This window comes from Hippoglossus hippoglossus, chromosome 18 (genome assembly GCF_009819705.1).
Source record: "Hippoglossus hippoglossus isolate fHipHip1 chromosome 18, fHipHip1.pri, whole genome shotgun sequence".
NCBI classification, from domain to species: Eukaryota; Metazoa; Chordata; class Actinopteri; order Pleuronectiformes; family Pleuronectidae; genus Hippoglossus; species Hippoglossus hippoglossus.
This window is the reverse complement of record NC_047168.1, coordinates 15,644,309-15,662,873: the sequence shown is the minus strand read 5'-3', so window position 1 is coordinate 15,662,873 and position 18,565 is coordinate 15,644,309. Positions and strand designations below refer to the sequence as shown.

Below are 18,565 nucleotides of genomic sequence, written 5' to 3'. Positions count from 1 at the left end.
CTTAAGGTCACACGGAGAGATGCAGGTCAGGTAGCTTTAGAAGGTTTTTTGAAGGATGTTGTTGAGGCTGGAGATTGGATCTCTGATAAAGAGAACCTGGTGTTAGAAAGGAGAGTTTCTAACATGAGCCCACATCTTTTGGCCTTCGTAGGGAAGGCTTATGGAGATCCAGGGGCGCTGCGGGACTTTCTAGGGGTCGGTGACGAGGTGGAAATAGAGTTACGAGACACAGAGCTTCGTTTCCTCTCCCTCTCACCTGATAAACTGGACGACCCAGCAAATAAAATGCAAGAAAAGTTCAAGGAACTCAAGATTGACCTTCCTAATAGCTCTGCTGTTCCATCTGAACTTCGGGAAAAGCTCAAGTCCAAAACCGCTGAGATGAACCAAGGGCAGCAAAGGGCTCAGTCAGTGTTTTATGCAGACAGCACAGTGTGCCTACTAGGCCACACCAAAGAAGTTGAAGAGTTGAATGAAACTGTCATTCAGTATATTTTGGACCAGTCGAGCATAGAAGGCAAAGTCAATCTTCGTTTTCCAGAGTTAGTGCAACTCTTACCAGAACTGCTACAGCTGCATTCATTTGACTTTTCGGGGGTCAGACTCCATACTTTCACTTCTGCCTCTGGGCCCATGGTGGCGCTTGAAGGTCCATCCGGAAAAGTGACCGAGGTTAGGAACAGGCTGGGTCCATTTCTCAACTCCCTTGTTCAGGGCAGAGTCCCCATCAACCTGCCAGGCGCTCTGAGGTATTTTGAAAGTCCCTCTGGAAGAGAGAACATTTTACGTGTTGCTCATTCTCAGAAGTGTCTCATACAACTTCAAGTCCAACCTCACATGAGACTGAACTTGGAATCTGGTGCAAGGTTGAGCGATGGAGTGACAATAGTTGCAAGCCACAACATATGTGATGGACTCCAGGTTGTGGTGTGTCACGGTGACATCACTAAAGTAGTTGCTGATGCCCTGGTTAACGCTGCCAATGCAGACCTGGAGCACTCCGGCGGTGTTGCTGCTGCACTGAGCAAAGCAGGTGGTCCTGAAGTACAAAGGGAGAGTAAGACTATAGTAAAGCAGATCGGGGAAGTTCCTACAGGTGACGTGGTGGTGACCACAGGGGGGAACTTGCAGTGCAAGAAACTGCTGCATGCTGTTGGACCTGTATTTGGAAAAGTTGGTGGCAGAGAAAGGTCCTTGCTGGAACAAACTGTCCAGTCTGCTCTGAATATGGCAGAGAGGATGGAGCTCAGGTCTGTAGCCATACCCTGTATCAGCTCGGGTATATTTGGTGTTCCTGTGAACGTGTGCTCTGAGGCTATCGTGACGGCTGTGAAAGAGTTTTGCACTCAGGGAGGACGAAGTCTGAGCACAGTCATCCTGATCGATAACAGAGCAGAGGTGGTGAGGGCCTTGCAGGAAGCATGTGACAGGCTCTTCCAAGGGATAAGTACCGGAAACAGTCCACCTCGTGATCTGAGGTCCCAGACGGACGCTGCAGGAGGAGACACGACAAGAGGAGCCACTGCTGGAGCTCCTGGAGACAATGTCCATGTTGAGATTGTTCAGGGAACCATTGAGACCCAGCAGGTGAGACACTTTGCTTCGATGTTGATGCATTACATACTTCTCAGTATCATGGTTAAGATTATTTAGATGTCAACTAAAATAAAACTTGATGATGTTTCACAGGTGGATGGCTTGGTGTCTCCTATGGTCGGCCATGACCCTCTCTCTACCCGCATTGGGAACAGCTTGCTCAATGTGGTCGGACCTCAGCTGACTACAAGGTTTTCTCAAAATGCAGGAGGAGCAACGATACCTGGTGCCATAGTCCTGGTGGAGGGCTTGTCTGCGCCGGGGTGTAAAGCCGTGATCTTTCTTAACCTTCTCCCCTGGGATAATAACCAAAATGGAACTGCAGTCCAGGTCAATTTCTGTAGCCACGTGCATATGTTTTGAATCACAGATTTTCTTTAAACTAATCTGGACCGTGCTTGAATCTTCCAGGTTCTGAGACAGGGCATCAGAAAAGTTCTGGCTTCCTGTGAGGATAAAGGCTTTCACTCAGTGGCTCTCCCCGTCCTCGGGACCGGTGTTCTCCTGCGCTTTCCTCACTCCGTGGCATCCAGGACTCTTCTGGAGGAGGTCCTTGTATTTCAACAGAGCCGAGCCAGCAGATCAGCTTTCCTGGTCCGTGTTGTCATTCACCCCGGGGACAAAGAATCTAGCAAGGTAAAGGAAGTTCACTGCATCCAGGTTCATGGTCTTTGTGATCTATGAGAAGGCTGATGCTGTCGATGCACAGGTCTATTGTCATTTATTTACTGTCTCCTGGAATGTAACCTTTAATCCGTCTCTTCAGGCGTTCCAATCGGCTCAGGAAACTGTGCATGTCAGGGGGTTCAGAAATGATTCTAATCCAGATCAAGGTTTGTGTGAACAGTTTCTTTTCAGTTTCAGGTTGAGCAAGTCTGTGGTCAATGTTATGTTAACATCTCAGGTACACATCCAGGAAGTCCTTTCAAATTTGATGCAAACATTCACTTGGACTCAGATGAACTGATTAGAGTTTGAATTTAGTTTGAATTAGTTTTCTTCATAACCTTTCTCGGCCATTTGATTCACGATAAATTGTTATTACTTCTAATTTTATAAAAGATATGAAACCCTAATCGTGTTTTTTTGTTGCAATGACTTTAGCTTCCTTTTACCGAAAAGTCTCTGGGACTAATAATGAGGTCACAGCCATGCTGGGTGGAGTCAAACTTCAGATGGTCCTTGGAGACATCGTAACAGGGGGCACTGATGTCATCGTCAACACAACTGACTTCAAAACTCATTCGGGTACAAACCAACTGTTTCGATTGCTATATATATATATATATATACATATATATATATATATCCCCTCTGTACACCTGTATCATACCTGTGATTGGTTCTAACAGTATTCACTCTCTTCACAGGTGTCTCCAGAGCTCTTCTGTCTGCAGCAGGGCAGCAGGTTCAAGCACAGTTAGCACAAGGTAAGCCTGAGGGATGACTTACTATTATTGTAAATACTCAAGTATTTAAGTAAGTATCCTTTTAGATTAGAAGCACTACAGGTACAACTCATTTAAACTTTCAATCCCAGCCCCTGCTCTATTCAAATAAACCATTTAATTCATGTAGAACTTTTCAAGCTTTCCAAAGAAAAGAGAGTAGAAATTAAAATAAGAATCCCACAAAGAGACATAACACTTTTTGAAAATGACAGCATATATATCAAGAGAACCATACACTGCCCATATATTACCAAATTGATGTTCAAGTATGTTCAATTATGAATAAAATCAATTATTTAAAAAAGACAATTATAAAAAATCATTTCATAGGTAGTGAATATGATCTGTACTTGTGTTACATGACACATTTATGTGCATTTTCCGTTTGCACATTCAAATAAATGAGTAAGAACACTTGTAACTCCTGTGACCTGATGTTGCATTTGCTGTTTTTCCCAGTGGGCATTCCTGCCGACTACATGTGCACCACAGGACCCGGGTTGCTTGGTTGCAGAGAAATCATCCATGCTAGTTTCAGGAGTGACCCTGAGGTGATTCAAAAGAACTGCAAGAAGATCCTGAAGCAGTGTGAGAGCAAAGGCTACAGCTCAGTGTCCTTCCCAGCCATCAACACTGGTTTGTACAATATACATGTGGGTGTCTGTTTGCACACGTTCAATTTAAAGAAAAACATTTAGTAAATAACTCAACATACCAGAATAGTGACGTTAAAATAAGGTAAAAACAGCCAGCGGCCGGAGGCATGTTTTTCAGTTATCTGTTTAATAAACGATTCGATTTTGGAGGTCAAAGGTCAAGGTTGCTATGACATCATAGTCTTTTTTTGGAAGCAAATGTGTCCAGACTGAAATCACACTTGCTTGAAGGAATCATACGACTGCAAAATGATAAATAAGAAAATACAGTTGCAAGACCTGTCCAATTAGAAACAGTGGCGTTTGAAGGTAGAGAATCAACTAGACGACCAAAATAAAGGTCACAACCTGTCACTGCTGGAATGTAAATGTCATCATTAAATGTCAACCGTTGTCTTTACGCCACATCAGGCGTGGCTGGTATGGACTCTGTGAGAGCTTGTAAAGCCATGCTGGACGGCATGGCGGCAGCTGTTAGGGACATGACACTGACTTCACTCTCCCTCATCCGCGTCGTCATCCTGCAACAACCAGTCTTCCACGTGTTCAGGTCAGAAGTGAATCGTCTGCGAGCAGCAACAAGAATCAGAAGGGGAAGTTTTTTAGCCTGGATTGTAATCTAGTCTTTTGCTTTGCAGATCAGAGCTGGAGAGTCGCTTTGGAAAACCGGCCCCTTCCCGCCTCACCCTGAGAGGTTTGTTTCCATTTGCACTGCTTGAAAATGACGTAATTTGTTCTTCTTTATCATAAGTTCTCATGTTTTCATGTGTTTTTAAATAAGAACATAAGACATATTTGTGGATGGAGAGAAACTTTGGCTCATGGACAATATTTACACTCAGATTTTATTGATGATTACTAACGTAACTACAACGGTATTTATAAGTGAAAATGGTAAGATTTGTACATGAAAGAATTGATGCTTGATGGGTCAGAATATTCTCAACAATAATTCCCATGAAGTGGAATATTGATGCTGATACTATGTGATGAGTTGGTCTCTTTTCTGTTTCTTTCGTTTAGAAAAAGCTAAACAGATTCTCAAGAAGATGCGGGAGAAAGGTTCAAGAGCTTTATCATCTTCAGCACCACAAGGGAAAACCATCTCGTCAAAGCCTCAGCCGGCCGTGCTCAGTGTGATCTGCTGCGGCCCAGACATCATTGACGCCATCGAGAGGGATCTGGAGGGCCCCCTGCAGAAGCAGCTGATAGAGAGAGAGGTCAAGAGGCATGACTTTTCCTCGCTCGATGACATGGAGCTGGAGGCCGTGCTAGCGAAGGTCAGAGGCTTCGGAATAAGTCTGGAATTGAGGAGCCATCAAAGTTCAGAGAGTGCGAGATCAGGAGTCACAACGAGAGCTGAAGCCAGAAATCGGTCAGCTGCGGCAGAAGAGATCTACGTGCTGCGAGGCCTGAAAGAGGATGTGTTGAGCACCACTGAACTGATAAACAGAGCGATACACGAAGCACTTTACAAAGACCTCCAGGACAAAAAAGAGGCAATGCTGGCTTACAATGTGCAGTGGTTGATCCAGGACGCAGAGGAAGGCTGGCAGGAGCTGAGCCTGCATGAGAACTTTCTGCTGGAGGACGCTCACGTCAACAAGCAAGTGTTGGCAGAAGTGATGGCACGAGACGCAACAGTGCTGAGGGTAAACCTGAGGGCACTGGAGGCCACAAACTGGCAAACTGGGCAGACGTTCAAAGTGAAAAGGAGCGAGACTGGGACAAGTACGTCACATTTGTTAGATTTCAGGTTTAACATCATATACTCGTGTTTAAAAAAAAGAGAGAGAGATTATATGAATATCATAAGTGTGTAAATATAGATATACGAAATAGGTGAATTCAACAATTAGAGACATATGGAATAATACAATTGGTTTAGGTTTTACAGATAGAAATTCAAATTGTGTGCAAGAGGACATTTTTATCCAAAATCGTAATGGTGATTAGTTGTGATGTGAAAAACAGTGCAACATGTAATTTACATTATTAAAAATCCACGTCAGTCGAACTTTAGTTGAAACAATCCTGATTTATCTACAACTTCTCCAGTAAGTACCATGCGAAAACAATAACATTGATTTGTGTGATTTGTACTTTAGCCCTCGAGTTACCAACGAATTGGGAACCGATGGATGAAGAAGTCTTTAAAAAGGTGGAGCTGAACCCTAACTCACAAGAGTATCAGGTCGTCGCACAGGGTTTCCTCAAAACGGCTAAATACAACATTCGAAAGGTGAGCACGTTAACACAGGCGCACGTGTTTCTCGAAGGGGTTGTGGGTGAGCAGAAGAAATGATTTTGTTTGTTTCCTGATCCCAGATCGAGCGCGTGCAAAACCTCTACCTCTGGCAGGCGTTCTCTGTGTGTAGGCAGCGGATATTTTTCAAGAACGGCAGAGAAGAAGAACAACTCGGTGAGAAGTCGCTCTATCACGGCACCTCAGCGGAGTCGTGCAACTGCATAGAAAAGGACAGATTCGACCGGAACTACGCAGGAACACATGGTGAGGGGGGGGTTGTGATGTTGTGTCATTAAGGGAAAAGTCACGAATGAATGAGCAAAACTTATGTGGGAACAAAATATTCTTTGGTGGTAATTATTACAGGTCGGACAGTAACATAGACTGTAAATAAAGATGGACGACATGACATCTCCCCAAAAGAAGTGAAGTCATCTCTATTTACAGTTTTGCTAATCGATTTTCTTGTCAGCCTCTTGGCAAGAAAGCAAAAGAGCTCATGTTTTCACCAAAAATGTTGAATTATTGCTGTTGACATCCATCTTTTGTTATGTAATTCTACCACAGCTGCCGTTCGTGGAAAAGGAGTTTACTTTGCTGTCAACGCAGAGTATTCGGCCAAGAACTTCTCCCCACGGGACACATCCGGCCTGGGGCGCCTGTACGTCGCCCGTGTCCTGACCGGCCGATACACAGTCGGCAAAGCTGAGATGAAAGCCCCGCCTCCTCGTGGCACAGACCCCACGGACTGCTTCGACAGCTTGGTGGACAAGCTGCAGAGTCCCGCCATGTTTGTAGTCTTCCACGACGACCAGGCCTACCCAGAATACCTCATCACCTTCACCTGAGGGCAGCCGTCGGGGTTCAGGTGCTGCGACGACGATCGTTGACAGAGCAGTTAATCTCGGTTCACGTTTCGCTTCAGATAGGATTATTGTGTTTGTGTTTCAGGAACGTAGAAGCAGTGTAGTGGTGGCATTTTAGCGTAATAAGAACGACACTGCAACAGATTTTAAACAAAAAACAAAACAGTGCTGTGCTACAGAGACACTCCATTACTTCAGATTTGTCTTGTTATCTAATTAAGCTTTGCACAATAACTTTTACATTTATATAATGATAGTGCTTTACGAGTTAGTGTGTTTTCATCTGTTTTAATGCAACACTTTTCAACCTGAAAGCAGCAGCTGGATGAAAGTGAGTCTGATGTGTGAGTTTGAACATGAGAAAGTTTCCTCCTTCTCTCCCTGAACGTCTGTTCTCTGTGACTCTGCTGAGTGGGTTCCATCTCCTGTGAGAAGAACTGACTGAGAGTCAGCTTCAACTGTCACAACCAGCTCCAGGTGAAGAGTGAAGCTGAACTGAGATCAGTTAAAAAGACTCAAGTTATTAAAAAACAGAGTTTATCTCCAATATTCAGCAGGAAACTGTTAAAAAAAAAGTGTAAAAATATACTTGTAATGATGAAGATTTTGTGATCCAAGTAATTTCTGATATTATAAATGTAAACAGGATTTCTCTTTCTACAGTGGAAGAGAAAACTGAATCTATACAATAAGTGTCTATGCTTTTAATTTACAGAAGATTCGTATATGACACAATTACACAAGAGTTAAAGTAAGTGATCTTTATTGAGAATCTTAGCAGTACTTTCTTAACAATGTCAATAAACAAGGTAATAAAATCAATAAAAATATTTTTAATCGAGATTTTTATTTCTGTGGCACATTCTTGGGGCATCAGAGAATGATGAATATCAAGTAAACGATAAACATTTTAATTAAAGTGCATTAGGCTATGGATTATTAATAGGAGTCATTTTCTAAATACATTTTCACCTGTTTCTCATGGAATAAAGCATGAATCTAGATTTAGTTTCAAACCCTGGCAGACTTTGTGGACTGATATCGGTGAATGTTTGCAATTTGATGCGCATCCAAATGAAAATCTAGTGCATTTAAACATAGTCTCATTTGGGGACTGTTGCCATTAGTTCTGCTTCACCCTGATACTTTAATCGATCCTCTGATAAGACTTGCATCTCCATTTGTGTCCTTGATAAACTTTACAATGCTGCGGTTGCCAAGGTCCAGTTGAAACTGAATCTCTGTGACCCTGCAGCTATAAATAACTGCCTGTTTACGCAGTGAGGAAAGTTGTGTCTGGACGAGAGAGAAGAGTTGAGGGTGCATGAGAAAAAGATTTGAGAAGGGACAGAAGCAAATCTGTAAATCTGTAGTAAGGTGTGTCTGTATGTCAGCTTTTATAAATACCACAGAGACGCCAAGTTAAATCTCCTTCCTGAGATGGAGTTCAGCAGACATAACCTGCCGATGGATTGGGAAGAGCGGTGGAGGAAAGAAAAGGAGAGGAGGAAACGAGTGATTGAAGAGGGCGGAGAAGGGATGAAGCAGGAGAACCGCGAGCTGAGGAGGATCGTGGCTTACAATGACTCCAGGATGGGTCTATCGACAGGAGGGGGTGAGACAGAAGGGTCAGAGGTCGGAGTAATACGTCCTCGTCCGGAGGGAATCGGGGAGCGTAGGAGCGAGGAGGCATTCAGGGATGAAGGACGTGGGGATAACGTCCATATTTACCACAGTGAACGCTCTTCCAAAGAGATGTTCAGGGCCCTGAAGGAACTCTGGGATTCATCTCTTCTCACAGACCTGACTCTAAACACTGAGAATGGGAGCAGCCTCCACGTGCACTCCCCTGTCCTGGCTGCCGTCAGCTCCGTCCTCCTGCAGAGACTGAGGGACACACGTGGAGAACATACAGATGAGGATGGAGGTTTCCATAGGTGGTCGGTGTCACTGGGTTCTGAGGTTGATCCTGTTGGGCTTCAGGCAGTTGTGGAGTTTGCCTACACTGGGGTAATATCTCCTTTAAACAAAGACACCACGGCAAACGTCAAGGCTGCAGCTCAAGCACTGGGGGTCGCTAGAGTGCTGGAAATCTGCAACGAAGAGGAGGGGACGAGGGAAGATGGAAGAGCCAAGAAGGAAGAGCGAAAGATCTCTGCTGTGGATGAGATGAAGATTAGTCTTCGTTCTGTTGAACAGCTGTGGGCAGACGGAGTGGGCTGTGATGTGATTTTGGATGTGGACGGGACTTTACACCATGGTTTGATGACATTATTTGATTAATCTCTAGTTATCTGGTTGATTATTTGATTTTGGTCGATGTTTAAACTCTTCTTTTGTATGTCTCAAGTTCACAGAGTCATCCTTGCAGCGAGCAGTGACTACTTCCGTGGCATGTTCACCTGCGGAATGAGGGAATCCCATCTGACCTGTGTTGCCCTTCCCTTCCTGGTAGCATCTGACTTCCAGGCCCTTATTGGCTGCTCCTACAGTGGGACCCTGTCGCTCAGCTGGGACTGTGTCTTCGAGATCACCTGCACAGCTCTGCAGCTGCAGTTCCAGCCCGCCCTGTCGCTTTGCCTCGACTTCATGCGGTGCGAAATGGAGGCAGAGTCATGTCTGGACATTGCGTCTTTTGCGGAAGCCTATGGGATGTCAGAGCTCCTTGAAGAAGCCAATGACTTTGTACTGAGGAACTTCTGGGAGGTGTCATCCACGGCAAAGTTTCAGGACCTACCGGCGGAGAAGCTTCTAGATTACCTCAGCTGTGATGGCCTGTGCGTGCCCTCGGAGCTGGCTGTATTTCGAGCTGTAATCTCATGGATTGAGGCCGATCCTGAAGAGCGATTGGGCCAAGCTGGCCGACTGATGACCGCAGTCCGCTTTCCACTTATGACGTTTCGAGAGTTCCGGGAGGTCAGGGCCATTAACCTGCGCCTGGAGTGCTTCGGAAACAAAGAAGTGGAACTCTATGGTTCAGCACTCAAGGAATTTGGTTTCAGCCTTCCACAGCCCCAGGATCAGTGGCGGGTCAGGCGACCCAAGGACGCCCTGGTTCTGGTCGGGGGAGACCAGCTGAACCCAGATATGGGTCAACGCATACCAAGCAGGGAGCTGTGGTTTGCAAACTCCCTGCGCAGTGGCACCGGGTTGGTGAGGGAGATGGAATGGAGGAGGATGGGTGAGATGCCAGACAAGCCCAAGTTCAGGCATGGAGTCACAGCAATGGATGGAAAGCTGTATGTGATTGGAGGGTGTTACTTCTACGCTAAGGATAATATAATGAAATCTGCCCATAGGTAAATGGAGAGAATCATGACACAAATATCCTCTAATCAATTTCAGTAACAACTGTGGCCTCACTATATCCGTCTTTACCTTCATCTTCATCGCACATGTGCTAGTTACGATCCTGTGCAGAACAGCTGGAAGAGGCTGGCAGACATGCTGGAGTTCAGAAGTAACTTCTCAGTCGTGGCACTTGAGCGACGCCTTTACGCCGTCGGTGGAGATAAAGAGATCGACAGCAACGTGCACAGTGTTGAGATGTACAACCCAGACACTGACTCCTGGAGGTACGATTTGTGATGTCACACTCAACGCCGACTGTCTGACACAGTACTGACCTTTCAGAGCAGAATCAGGGTGAGATGCATGAAGGTCCAGCTTTAGTATGTTCAACATCACATGTATGATGGGTGCGTCTGGTCTTCAATAGGAGACAAGCTGCCACAACATTTGATAGACTAACATTTTGTCCTACGCACAAGAATCAGTTCTGTTGTCAGATTTGAAAATAACTTTGGACAATGTAAGTTTTAACAGAGTTCGGTGCTCGTGAGCTGCAATCAACAGCACAATATATATCAGCTGGTGTTTCATTTAAGTTTCTGCTATGTTTTCATGTTTCCCAGCTTTGTCCAGCCCCTGGATCGGACTCTGAGCGGCTCTGCTGTCACTGTCGTCGACGGAGGAATCTTCGTTTCTGGAGGTTTCGACTGCAGGTATGTGTGTCTGGCTTCCATGTTCCTGTACCACCCACAGAGAGGAACCACCTACCTGGCGGACATGGCCCATGACCGGGCTCAGCACTGCATGGAGGCCCTGCGAGGCCGTCTCTACGTCACCGGTGGAGTTTGTAACCTGAGGGCATTTTACACCAATCAACAAGCCTGTGAGGTGTTCGATCCCGTGACCGACTCTTGGACTGCTTTGGCATCCCTGCCTGTTCCCCATGTGGGTGCAGCCTCCGCCGTCCTGGAAGAGAAGATCTATATACTGGGTGGATACTGCCAGGACGACTACAGTGAGTCTGGGCTGGTGCACCGGTTTGATCCCTGCACACAGCGATGGGAAAACATGGGCAAACTTCCTGGGGCTGTCACTGACATCCGGGCATGTCTTCTCCGACTGCCTCAGCACTTTAGACACTAGTTGTTGGGTATTTAATCGGCTTCTGGATGAAATAATCAAAAGTACCAAGTAGAAAATTATCAGAACATATGAAAATAATAGACATTGATGGTTGTAACGCTTAGTATGACAATGATATGTGAATAAAGGCATTTTGATCGTTGGAAAGGAGGTTACCGTGGAGTTTTCTTGGATTTGTCTGTGTGCTATTGTGAAGATGGGATTTTTACATTATAACACATTGTGAAACTACAAAACTTATATTGTATTATTCATTCTTTTTATTTGGAAACCATGTTTGCACAATCCTACCAGGGCCTGTTGGGACACGAGTAGAACTTGGGTCCCTGAGGGGCCTGAACACTGCTTCCTCATGTCCCCTCTTCAATGAGGAGGGCAGGTATATAAGCCACTGCAGAAAAACCTCCCTCCACAAGCAAGACACAACTTACAGCACATCATACAACACAAATTTACAGGTGAGCCAATGGGGTCCTGGGCTTTGCTTGTGTTGAGCCTCCTGGGGTTCTTGTGTGTGGAGCCTGGGTTTGGACAGAGAGGCGACGTGGACGTGGGTGAGTTGATGAGAGCTCAAGAGAAGCTGACGAAGGATTTACAGGAGAATCAGAGACATGTAGAAACCCAACAGAAGGATCTTGAAGCCCTGGAGGCCCGGCTCAACGCGACTGTGGACGAGCTGACGGGACAGAAGGCCGACATGGACAAACTGAAGGAGGAGAACAAAGGTACGAGATGACGACTGGAATATTACCACATATATTCCCAGTAATGCATTTTGGTTTTCTGTCAGTTAATATATTTTATTTTCAAAACGGGCACAGACCTGCAAACACGACTGAATGCCTCAGAGATGGAGATTGATAAGCTGAAACAGAGCGGGGGTAAAGGTAAGACAAGCAGACTTTAAGCATTGGTTCATCAATATTCTACAATAGAAAAATGTATCTGATCATCCTGAAATAAGTCTTAAACCCTGAAATAACTTTGTAAATATTTCTTAAAAAGACATAACACATAAACAATTGACATAAAACGTAAATAAACTGGTCAACTGAACTCTTTAAAACTAAAACAAGTCTTAAAACCTGAAATAACACTCAAAGCATAACATTTACTGTCCAAATAATATTTTTTCAAAGTAAAGTTATTAGCTCAGTGATGTTTGTCATCATTTATTCTCTGTGTGTGATTTCTTTCACTTTAACGTGAACACTTCTCTACATTTCTCTTTCCCACAGCCGCTCCTCAGATCGCATTCTCGGCCTCTCTGTCAAACTCTGGGGAGATTTACAGCGGACCCTGCACAGACAAGTCTCTCATTTTTAAAAGAGTCTTCTCAAACACCGGCGACGCCTACGATCAAAATACAGGTTGTTTTTGTCGTTTCGTTTCAGAAAAATATCAACATCACAGAACTGGTTTGAAACTAATTTGTTCGTGTAGACACTAAATGTCCAGAGGCTCTAAAACTCAAACACCTGCTTCTGGTATTTTGAAACAAGATCGAACAACGTGAGAGAATTCAATGATGCCACATGACTAATCATTATTTTTTAGATGTCTGTAAATCACATTCCAGCTCTAATGGAGCATGTATTCTGTTTTGGATCATGAATAAATTAATTCTAATAATAATTCATTAATCACCTTGAGTTTCCTGTTCCTTGGTTCTGAAAAGCCACAATTCAAAATCTGCGATCTGCCTCTTTCTGGAAATCCGTTCTGTAGTTTTTGCAGAATCCTGCTGCCGTAACCTTCTCTGTGGATGTAACTTCACTCAACTTGTAATGTCAGTGAGTCATTTAGTGTCTTTCCTGTGCTGCAGGAATCTTCACGGCACCCGTCGGTGGTTCCTACTTCTTCAGCTTCAGCACCTACGGCTACAACACCCACGTGATGGGCGCCATGTTAATGAAGAACGGCCTCCTCCAGATTTCCACCCATGAAAGCCCGACAGCCGACGGCTCGGACAGCAGCAGTAACTCTGTTGTTCTGCGACTGGCGGCGAGCGACAAGGTGCACGTGGAGCTGTGGGACAACGGCAGAGTGTTCGATAACCTGAACGGACACACCACCTTCAGCGGGTTTCTCCTCTTCCCCATGTAGATGAACACACACAATGTCTACACACTGCGGTTCTCTCCTGACATTTAATGATAAAAAACAAAACTCAGTTCATGTTTTCATTACTCAGTGAATTTTATTGAAGATATGTGGGAACATTCAGCGTAATTACTGCAAAATAAATAAACTCACTACATTGTCTTTTGTCTTTTCTCTGCTGATTCTGCGCTGAAAACTGAACTATGACCACAAGTGGGACAGCGCCCTCTTGTGTTCACAGTGTATTTTTGAATCCATTGTCCTGGAAATAATTTCTTGTCTACCTCTGTCATCAACCAATTTATTATTACAACACCTTTTAAATACATTGAATTTCTCTCACCCAAAATAAACCACAATTCATTGATGTCCTACTTTTGACAAGCCTAAAGATTTATCTACTTTACACTGTAAAATAAACTATATTGGAAATACCCTCATCCTGCCCTCATCTGCAGCGGATGATCTGACAGTGACAGTTTCAAGTCTGATTCCTCAGGTAAACTATTCCAGAGGTTTGGGGCCTCACCTTCGGTCTTTAGCCTTGACCGATTGATATCTAACCAGGCGAGCAGAAGATCTCAAACAATGAGTTACACAATATATCTCACCACGTCTTACAAACGTAAATCTGGTGGCAAACACAGCAGAGCCGCTCGTATGTCATTGTTGGGCCCGGGCATCTTGCCCATGTTTTCCCATCTCTGCGTTGTGGGGTCATAACGATGGACCATATTTGTGTCGCTGGAGTCCTCGTGGCTGTATCCACCCAGCACGTAAAACTTTCCCTCCAAAACCGCACTTCCTGCTCCGACATGCGGCAACAGCAGAGATGTGATCGCAGTCCAGGTGTCAGTCTCCAGGTTGTACACTTCACAGTCGAACATGTCGACAACGTTCACAGGCGCACCTGCGGTGGTTCCACCTGCGACGTAGAGGCGGCCGTCCAGCGTCTCCATGCAGTGTTTAGCCCGAGGTTTAGTCATGTTCGCCAGATAGGTGCTTCCTGTCTCTGGGTGGTACCGAAACATGGAGGAAAGACACCTGTAGTCGCTGTTCAGCCCTCCTGAGACCAGGATCTGCCCTTGTAAAACTTTTGCCACATGACCGCCCAGAGGTAGATCCAAGGGCCAAGTGAAGCTGAAAGAGAAGCGATTCATAGGTAAGAATATTTGCACTGATCAGCCAAGACACAGCTTGTTCAATAATTGACCCGAATCAGGTTAAAGTGCTTCCTGTCATGATCTGCTCTGATAAGACACTAATGACTCCTTCTCATCTTTTGGAAGTATTTGTTTGGATTACATCGGGATACTGGGAAGTTTAGTTTGGACTCTTTATTGGATTTTGGTTGAACATATTTCCTGTTTTACTTTGTAGTTCTAACCTTATGTGTCTCCTGCTACTTTTATTTCCTGCCTTTGTCCTGTTTCCCGCTTCTCTGATTGTCTGCCCTGATGTGTTTCACCTGTGTGACACTGTCCCTGCCTTGTGTATCTCATTGGCCTGTTCAGTTTGGCACAGTTTGGTTCACTTTGGTTTGTTCCCTGGTCTCAGGCCACAGTTTGGTTTAGTTTGTCATGTGATCTTCGTTTAACAAGCTGCTAAACCTGGTTTCATGAAATTCTGAAGGGGTGGGGCTTGACCAAAGGCTTGGATAAAAGGGCAGATCCACAATTGTATTACATGGCAGATAGGACATTAGCCTTGGCAGTGTTGGACTCTGTGGTGTTAGCATTGGCGGCGTTAGCATTGGCAGCTGTGTCCGAGCGCCCTTCTAGAATTAGTATGTTTTAAGACAATTATCATTTCTGGTCAAACAACCACACGGATTTGGTACAAGCTACCGATGTAGTAGATAGTTGTTAAGCAAACTTTAACAAATTCTTGAAACGCTTAGCACACTTTGCTGTGAAAAATGTCCCATCAGACTGACCTCCAAGAGTTTGAAGTGGGGCAGTATCGTTCCACACTTTCTATATATTCCGGGTCACAGTGTCCACCGATGGAGAACATCTTTCCGTCCAGCACAACCACAGAGAAGAGGCATCTCATTTGCTGCATGTCAGCCAGACTCTCCCAGCTGTTCTGATGGGGGTCATACCTACAGATGTGGAGACAAACAATATATGTATAGAAGCAGTGATAGATACTGGATGGGAAAAACTGTACATGAATGTTCAACAGCAACTTCCCTCACCTGTAAACAGAATTCAGGGTGTCACAGGTGCCATAATACTTTTTTCCCCCGAACACGTATAGTTGTCCTGTGAGCACCGCCACCTCGTGACTGAACCTCACCGACTCTGGCATTTCTCCCAACCGTCTCCACTCTATGGCCTTTTTTATCCCTGTATGGCTCCTCAGGGAATTTCCAAACCAGAGTTCTCTGCTGATGCTGCGGCTAGATAGGTCTTCAGAGGTCTGGTCACCCCCAATCAAGACCAGACTCTCTTTTGGCAGATAGATGCGGCACTGACTCTCTGGGGAAATCTCATTGGACCAGAACTCCTCAAAGATTGCTTCGTAGAGCTCGACCAGGCTGTGATGCGTCCAAATATCCCAAGACTGGACTTCTTTGAATTCCTTGAATGTCATCAGGGGAAAATGGATAGTTTTCATTAACACCTTAGCAAGTTTGAGCCTTTTCTTGGGCTTAGCTTGAATCCATGCTACCACTGCTTTGAATACAACGAGCTCAGATGGAACGCAGAGTGAGTGACTGTTCAAGTACTTGAGGAGTTGCTTGGCTGGGAGATCCTTGAACTTTAAGGTGCACGCTACCTTTTCGAATTGTCGCATGACAAAGTCGTCCGCAGTTTCGCGTAGCTGCACCATCTCGTAAGCCTCAGCAAAAGATGCCACATCCAGGCAGGAGAGGGGATTGATTTCTGCCTGCAGGAAGTCGAGACACATGGAGAGGGCTGGCTGATATTGGAGCTGGAGGGTGGTGCTGGTAATCTCAAAGACAAAGCTCCAGCTGAGGGGCAGAGCGCCGCTGTAGGAGCAGCCGACCAGAAGCTCCAGCTCAGACGCCAACAGGGAGGGGAGAGCCACACGAGGCTGATGGGACTCCCTCATCCCCGAGGTAAACATGCCATGGAAGTAGTCGCTTCCTGCAGCCAGGATGACTCTGTGGACTAAACAGACGAGGGTGTTGAGTAAAAAGACCCAATTTACTACAGACAAGCCTCTGCATGTTCTTTGTTCCATGAAAGATGATTAAATTACATCATGGTAATATCCAAACCACAATCTTTTCAAGTAATTTGGAAACATTACAGAATTATGATCTAATGTACGGTTCAGTTATCTCTTGATGGAACGCTCCCTCACAAAGAAATGTTTTCTGTTTTAACTTCAAGATCACGATGCCCCACATCTGCATAATGCAGCGCATACCGGCCAACTGGCCAATCAGAGCAGACTGGGCTTTATCAGGAGGGGGGTCTTAAAGAGACAGGAGCTAAAACCAAGTGTTTGAGACAGAGGCTGAAGAGAGGAGCTGCAGCGATGGACAGTCTGAGGAAAGTGATTCTGAACATTAGAGCATGAAAACATTTTAAAGTAATAACACAAATTAAAATGATCAACCAGGATATGAAGCACAATATGTCTCCTTTAAACTTTTACATAAACACATTCATTGGTGGTCTACTCACCCGGAAGCGATTCTCCAATACCTTCCAAAGTGACATCACAGCCCACCCTGTCCATCCACAGCTGCTTGATGGACTGAAGACTGATCTTCCTTTCCTCCGCAGCAGAGATCTTTTCTTCTTTCTTACGTCCTCCAGTTTTTGGTGACTCTTCCTCGTTGCAGAGATCCATCACTCGGGGGACGCAGAGTGTTTGAGCTGCACCCTTTATCTGATTCACCGTGTCCTTGTCCAGTCGGGACATAAATCCGGAATAGGCAAACTCCACAACTGCCTCTAATCCAACAGCATCCACTCCTGGACCCAGAGACATTGACCACCTTGTATCATCTTCTCTTTTATCGTTTTCTATATTTCTTCTACTCAGGCTTTCCCGGACAACGGAGCTGACAGCAGCCAGGACAGGGGAGTGTACCTGGAAACTCTTCCCAACCTCTGTGCTCAAATGTAGGTCGGTGAGAAGGGCAGAGTCCCTGAACTCTGTCAAAGTGCGAAATAAATCGGTGGGATAATCGTCTTTGCAGTAAACCTTCCCCTCATCTTCATCATTACAATCCATGTCTTTGTATGATATATGATCTGCTTCCTCTTCATCTGATGAGTCATCTTGTTCCTCCAGAAGCTTTTCTGGATCCTCCTCAAACTCTCCTCTGGATCCTGTGAACGAGTCTTCCTCATTTGTCAGCTTCTCGCTCTCATCCTCCTCTTCAGTCCACACTCCAAGGATTCTACTGTCATTCCTCCTTCGTTCTTCCACTTCCTTGGGATCCTTGCATTGTTCCTCTACGGCTCTTTTTCCGTTATTCAATCTTTCAGAATTATAACCTTCATCCTCCGATCCCATCCGCCGAGCATCTTCATCAGATTCAAATGAATCTGTGAAGTTTTCTTCGTCTATTCTACTCCTGTCAGCTTCCTCTTGTACCTGCTCTTCCTCCTCCTCTTCGACATCTTCCTCCACCTCCCTATTTACCTCAGGCTCAATCGCTTCCTCCACTGCTCCCTCTTCCTCCCATCGCTCTGCTTCTATCAGCCCTCCTTCCCTCCTTATCATCTCCTCATCCTCCCTCCCATCCCCAATTCCAACTATTTCTGCTTGCGTCACTTCCTTTTCCTCCTCCTCTTTCACCTCTCTCCTCCCTTTATCCTCCCTGTCTTCTTCATTATCTCTCCATTCCCCTCCCACTTCCTGTTCCTCTGCCTCTATCACCCCATTGTGTTCCCTCTTCTCCTTAATTTCTTCCTCTATTTCTTCTGGCTCCATCATCGTCTCCACATTTAGCTCTTCACTCACTCCCTCACTTTCCCCAACTTCCTCCTGTTGCTGTGCGATTGTCACCTCCCACACCTCCCCCTTCTTTCCTCCCTCCATTTCTTCTGTCACCTCCCTCTCCTCCACCTGCTTGTCCTCCTCAACATCCCTCTCTCCCTTATTTTCTTTCTCTTCCTCTGTGACTTGTTCATCATTCACCATCACTTTTAGCTCTACCTTCTTCTCTCCTTCTCCCTCCTGCTCGCTCCCTTCCTTCTCTGTCCCACCTGCTTCATTTTC

The 18,565-nt window shown here is 45.3% G+C and overlaps 4 protein-coding genes across 5 annotated transcripts in view; 3 read left to right on the top strand and 1 right to left on the bottom strand.

Moving 5' to 3' along the window:
- The window catches only part of LOC117779083 (protein mono-ADP-ribosyltransferase PARP14-like), a 9,816-nt gene extending 2,636 nt beyond the window's left edge, over positions 1-7,180 (top strand). For both annotated transcript variants that reach the window (XM_034614929.1, XM_034614930.1), the window contains exons 4-16: positions 1-1,587; positions 1,690-1,926; positions 2,008-2,232; positions 2,363-2,429; positions 2,701-2,844; positions 2,967-3,026; positions 3,507-3,683; positions 4,115-4,253; positions 4,342-4,397; positions 4,727-5,434; positions 5,812-5,945; positions 6,032-6,215; positions 6,519-7,180. The exon at positions 1-1,587 is cut by the window's left edge and continues 2 nt beyond it. In XM_034614929.1, coding sequence (XP_034470820.1) covers positions 1-1,587; positions 1,690-1,926; positions 2,008-2,232; positions 2,363-2,429; positions 2,701-2,844; positions 2,967-3,026; positions 3,507-3,683; positions 4,115-4,253; positions 4,342-4,397; positions 4,727-5,434; positions 5,812-5,945; positions 6,032-6,215; positions 6,519-6,799 — 3,999 coding nt within the window. In that variant the 3' untranslated portion in view covers positions 6,800-7,180. The remainder of the gene's footprint in view (positions 1,588-1,689; positions 1,927-2,007; positions 2,233-2,362; positions 2,430-2,700; positions 2,845-2,966; positions 3,027-3,506; positions 3,684-4,114; positions 4,254-4,341; positions 4,398-4,726; positions 5,435-5,811; positions 5,946-6,031; positions 6,216-6,518) is intronic.
- Positions 7,181-8,257: 1,077 nt separating this feature from the next.
- Positions 8,258-11,251, top strand: si:ch211-63p21.8 (kelch-like protein 33). The gene is made up of 4 exons (XM_034614960.1): positions 8,258-9,077; positions 9,168-10,116; positions 10,222-10,392; positions 10,732-11,251. The coding sequence occupies exons 1-4, from the start codon at positions 8,258-8,260 to the stop codon at positions 11,249-11,251; spliced, it is 2,460 nt and encodes an 819-aa protein (XP_034470851.1).
- A 403-nt stretch (positions 11,252-11,654) lies between these two features.
- Positions 11,655-13,510, top strand: cbln11 (cerebellin 11). Its single transcript, XM_034615046.1, has 4 exons — positions 11,655-11,976; positions 12,073-12,138; positions 12,490-12,621; positions 13,077-13,510. Exons 1-4 carry the CDS (start codon positions 11,718-11,720, stop codon positions 13,355-13,357), a joined length of 738 nt encoding a protein of 245 aa, XP_034470937.1. The 5' UTR covers positions 11,655-11,717; the 3' UTR covers positions 13,358-13,510.
- LOC117779092 (kelch-like protein 33) lies at positions 13,432-17,910 on the bottom strand. Its single transcript, XM_034614956.1, has 4 exons — positions 17,017-17,910; positions 15,555-16,494; positions 15,291-15,458; positions 13,432-14,494 (listed from the first exon to the last, which is right to left on the bottom strand). The coding sequence occupies exons 1-4, from the start codon at positions 17,855-17,857 to the stop codon at positions 13,972-13,974; spliced, it is 2,472 nt and encodes an 823-aa protein (XP_034470847.1). The 5' UTR covers positions 17,858-17,910; the 3' UTR covers positions 13,432-13,971.
- Between the last annotated feature and the right edge of the window lie 655 nt (positions 17,911-18,565).

What these genes read in the sequence shown, in the direction of transcription:
- si:ch211-63p21.8 (XM_034614960.1), top strand. Translation starts at nt 8,258, where the DNA reads ATGGAGTTCAGCAGACATAACCTGCCGATGGATTGGGAAGAGCGGTGG. An exon ending in GGACGGGACTTTACACCATG is followed by an intron (nt 9,078 to 9,167) that starts GTTTGATGACAT and finishes GTATGTCTCAAG; the next exon opens with TTCACAGAGTCATCCTTGCA. An exon ending in CCAGACACTGACTCCTGGAG is followed by an intron (nt 10,393 to 10,731) that starts GTACGATTTGTG and finishes CATGTTTCCCAG; the next exon opens with CTTTGTCCAGCCCCTGGATC.
- cbln11 (XM_034615046.1), top strand. Translation starts at nt 11,718, where the DNA reads ATGGGGTCCTGGGCTTTGCTTGTGTTGAGCCTCCTGGGGTTCTTGTGT. An exon ending in ACTGAAGGAGGAGAACAAAG is followed by an intron (nt 11,977 to 12,072) that starts GTACGAGATGAC and finishes AAACGGGCACAG; the next exon opens with ACCTGCAAACACGACTGAAT. An exon ending in GAAACAGAGCGGGGGTAAAG is followed by an intron (nt 12,139 to 12,489) that starts GTAAGACAAGCA and finishes TCTTTCCCACAG; the next exon opens with CCGCTCCTCAGATCGCATTC.
- LOC117779092 (XM_034614956.1), bottom strand. Translation starts at nt 17,857, where the DNA reads ATGGGATCGGAGGATGAAGGTTATAATTCTGAAAGATTGAATAACGGA. An exon ending in TATTGGAGAATCGCTTCCGG is followed by an intron (nt 16,495 to 17,016) that starts GTGAGTAGACCA and finishes TCGTCTGTTTAG; the next exon opens with TCCACAGAGTCATCCTGGCT. An exon ending in CCCACTTCAAACTCTTGGAG is followed by an intron (nt 14,495 to 15,290) that starts GTCAGTCTGATG and finishes CTTCTCTTTCAG; the next exon opens with CTTCACTTGGCCCTTGGATC.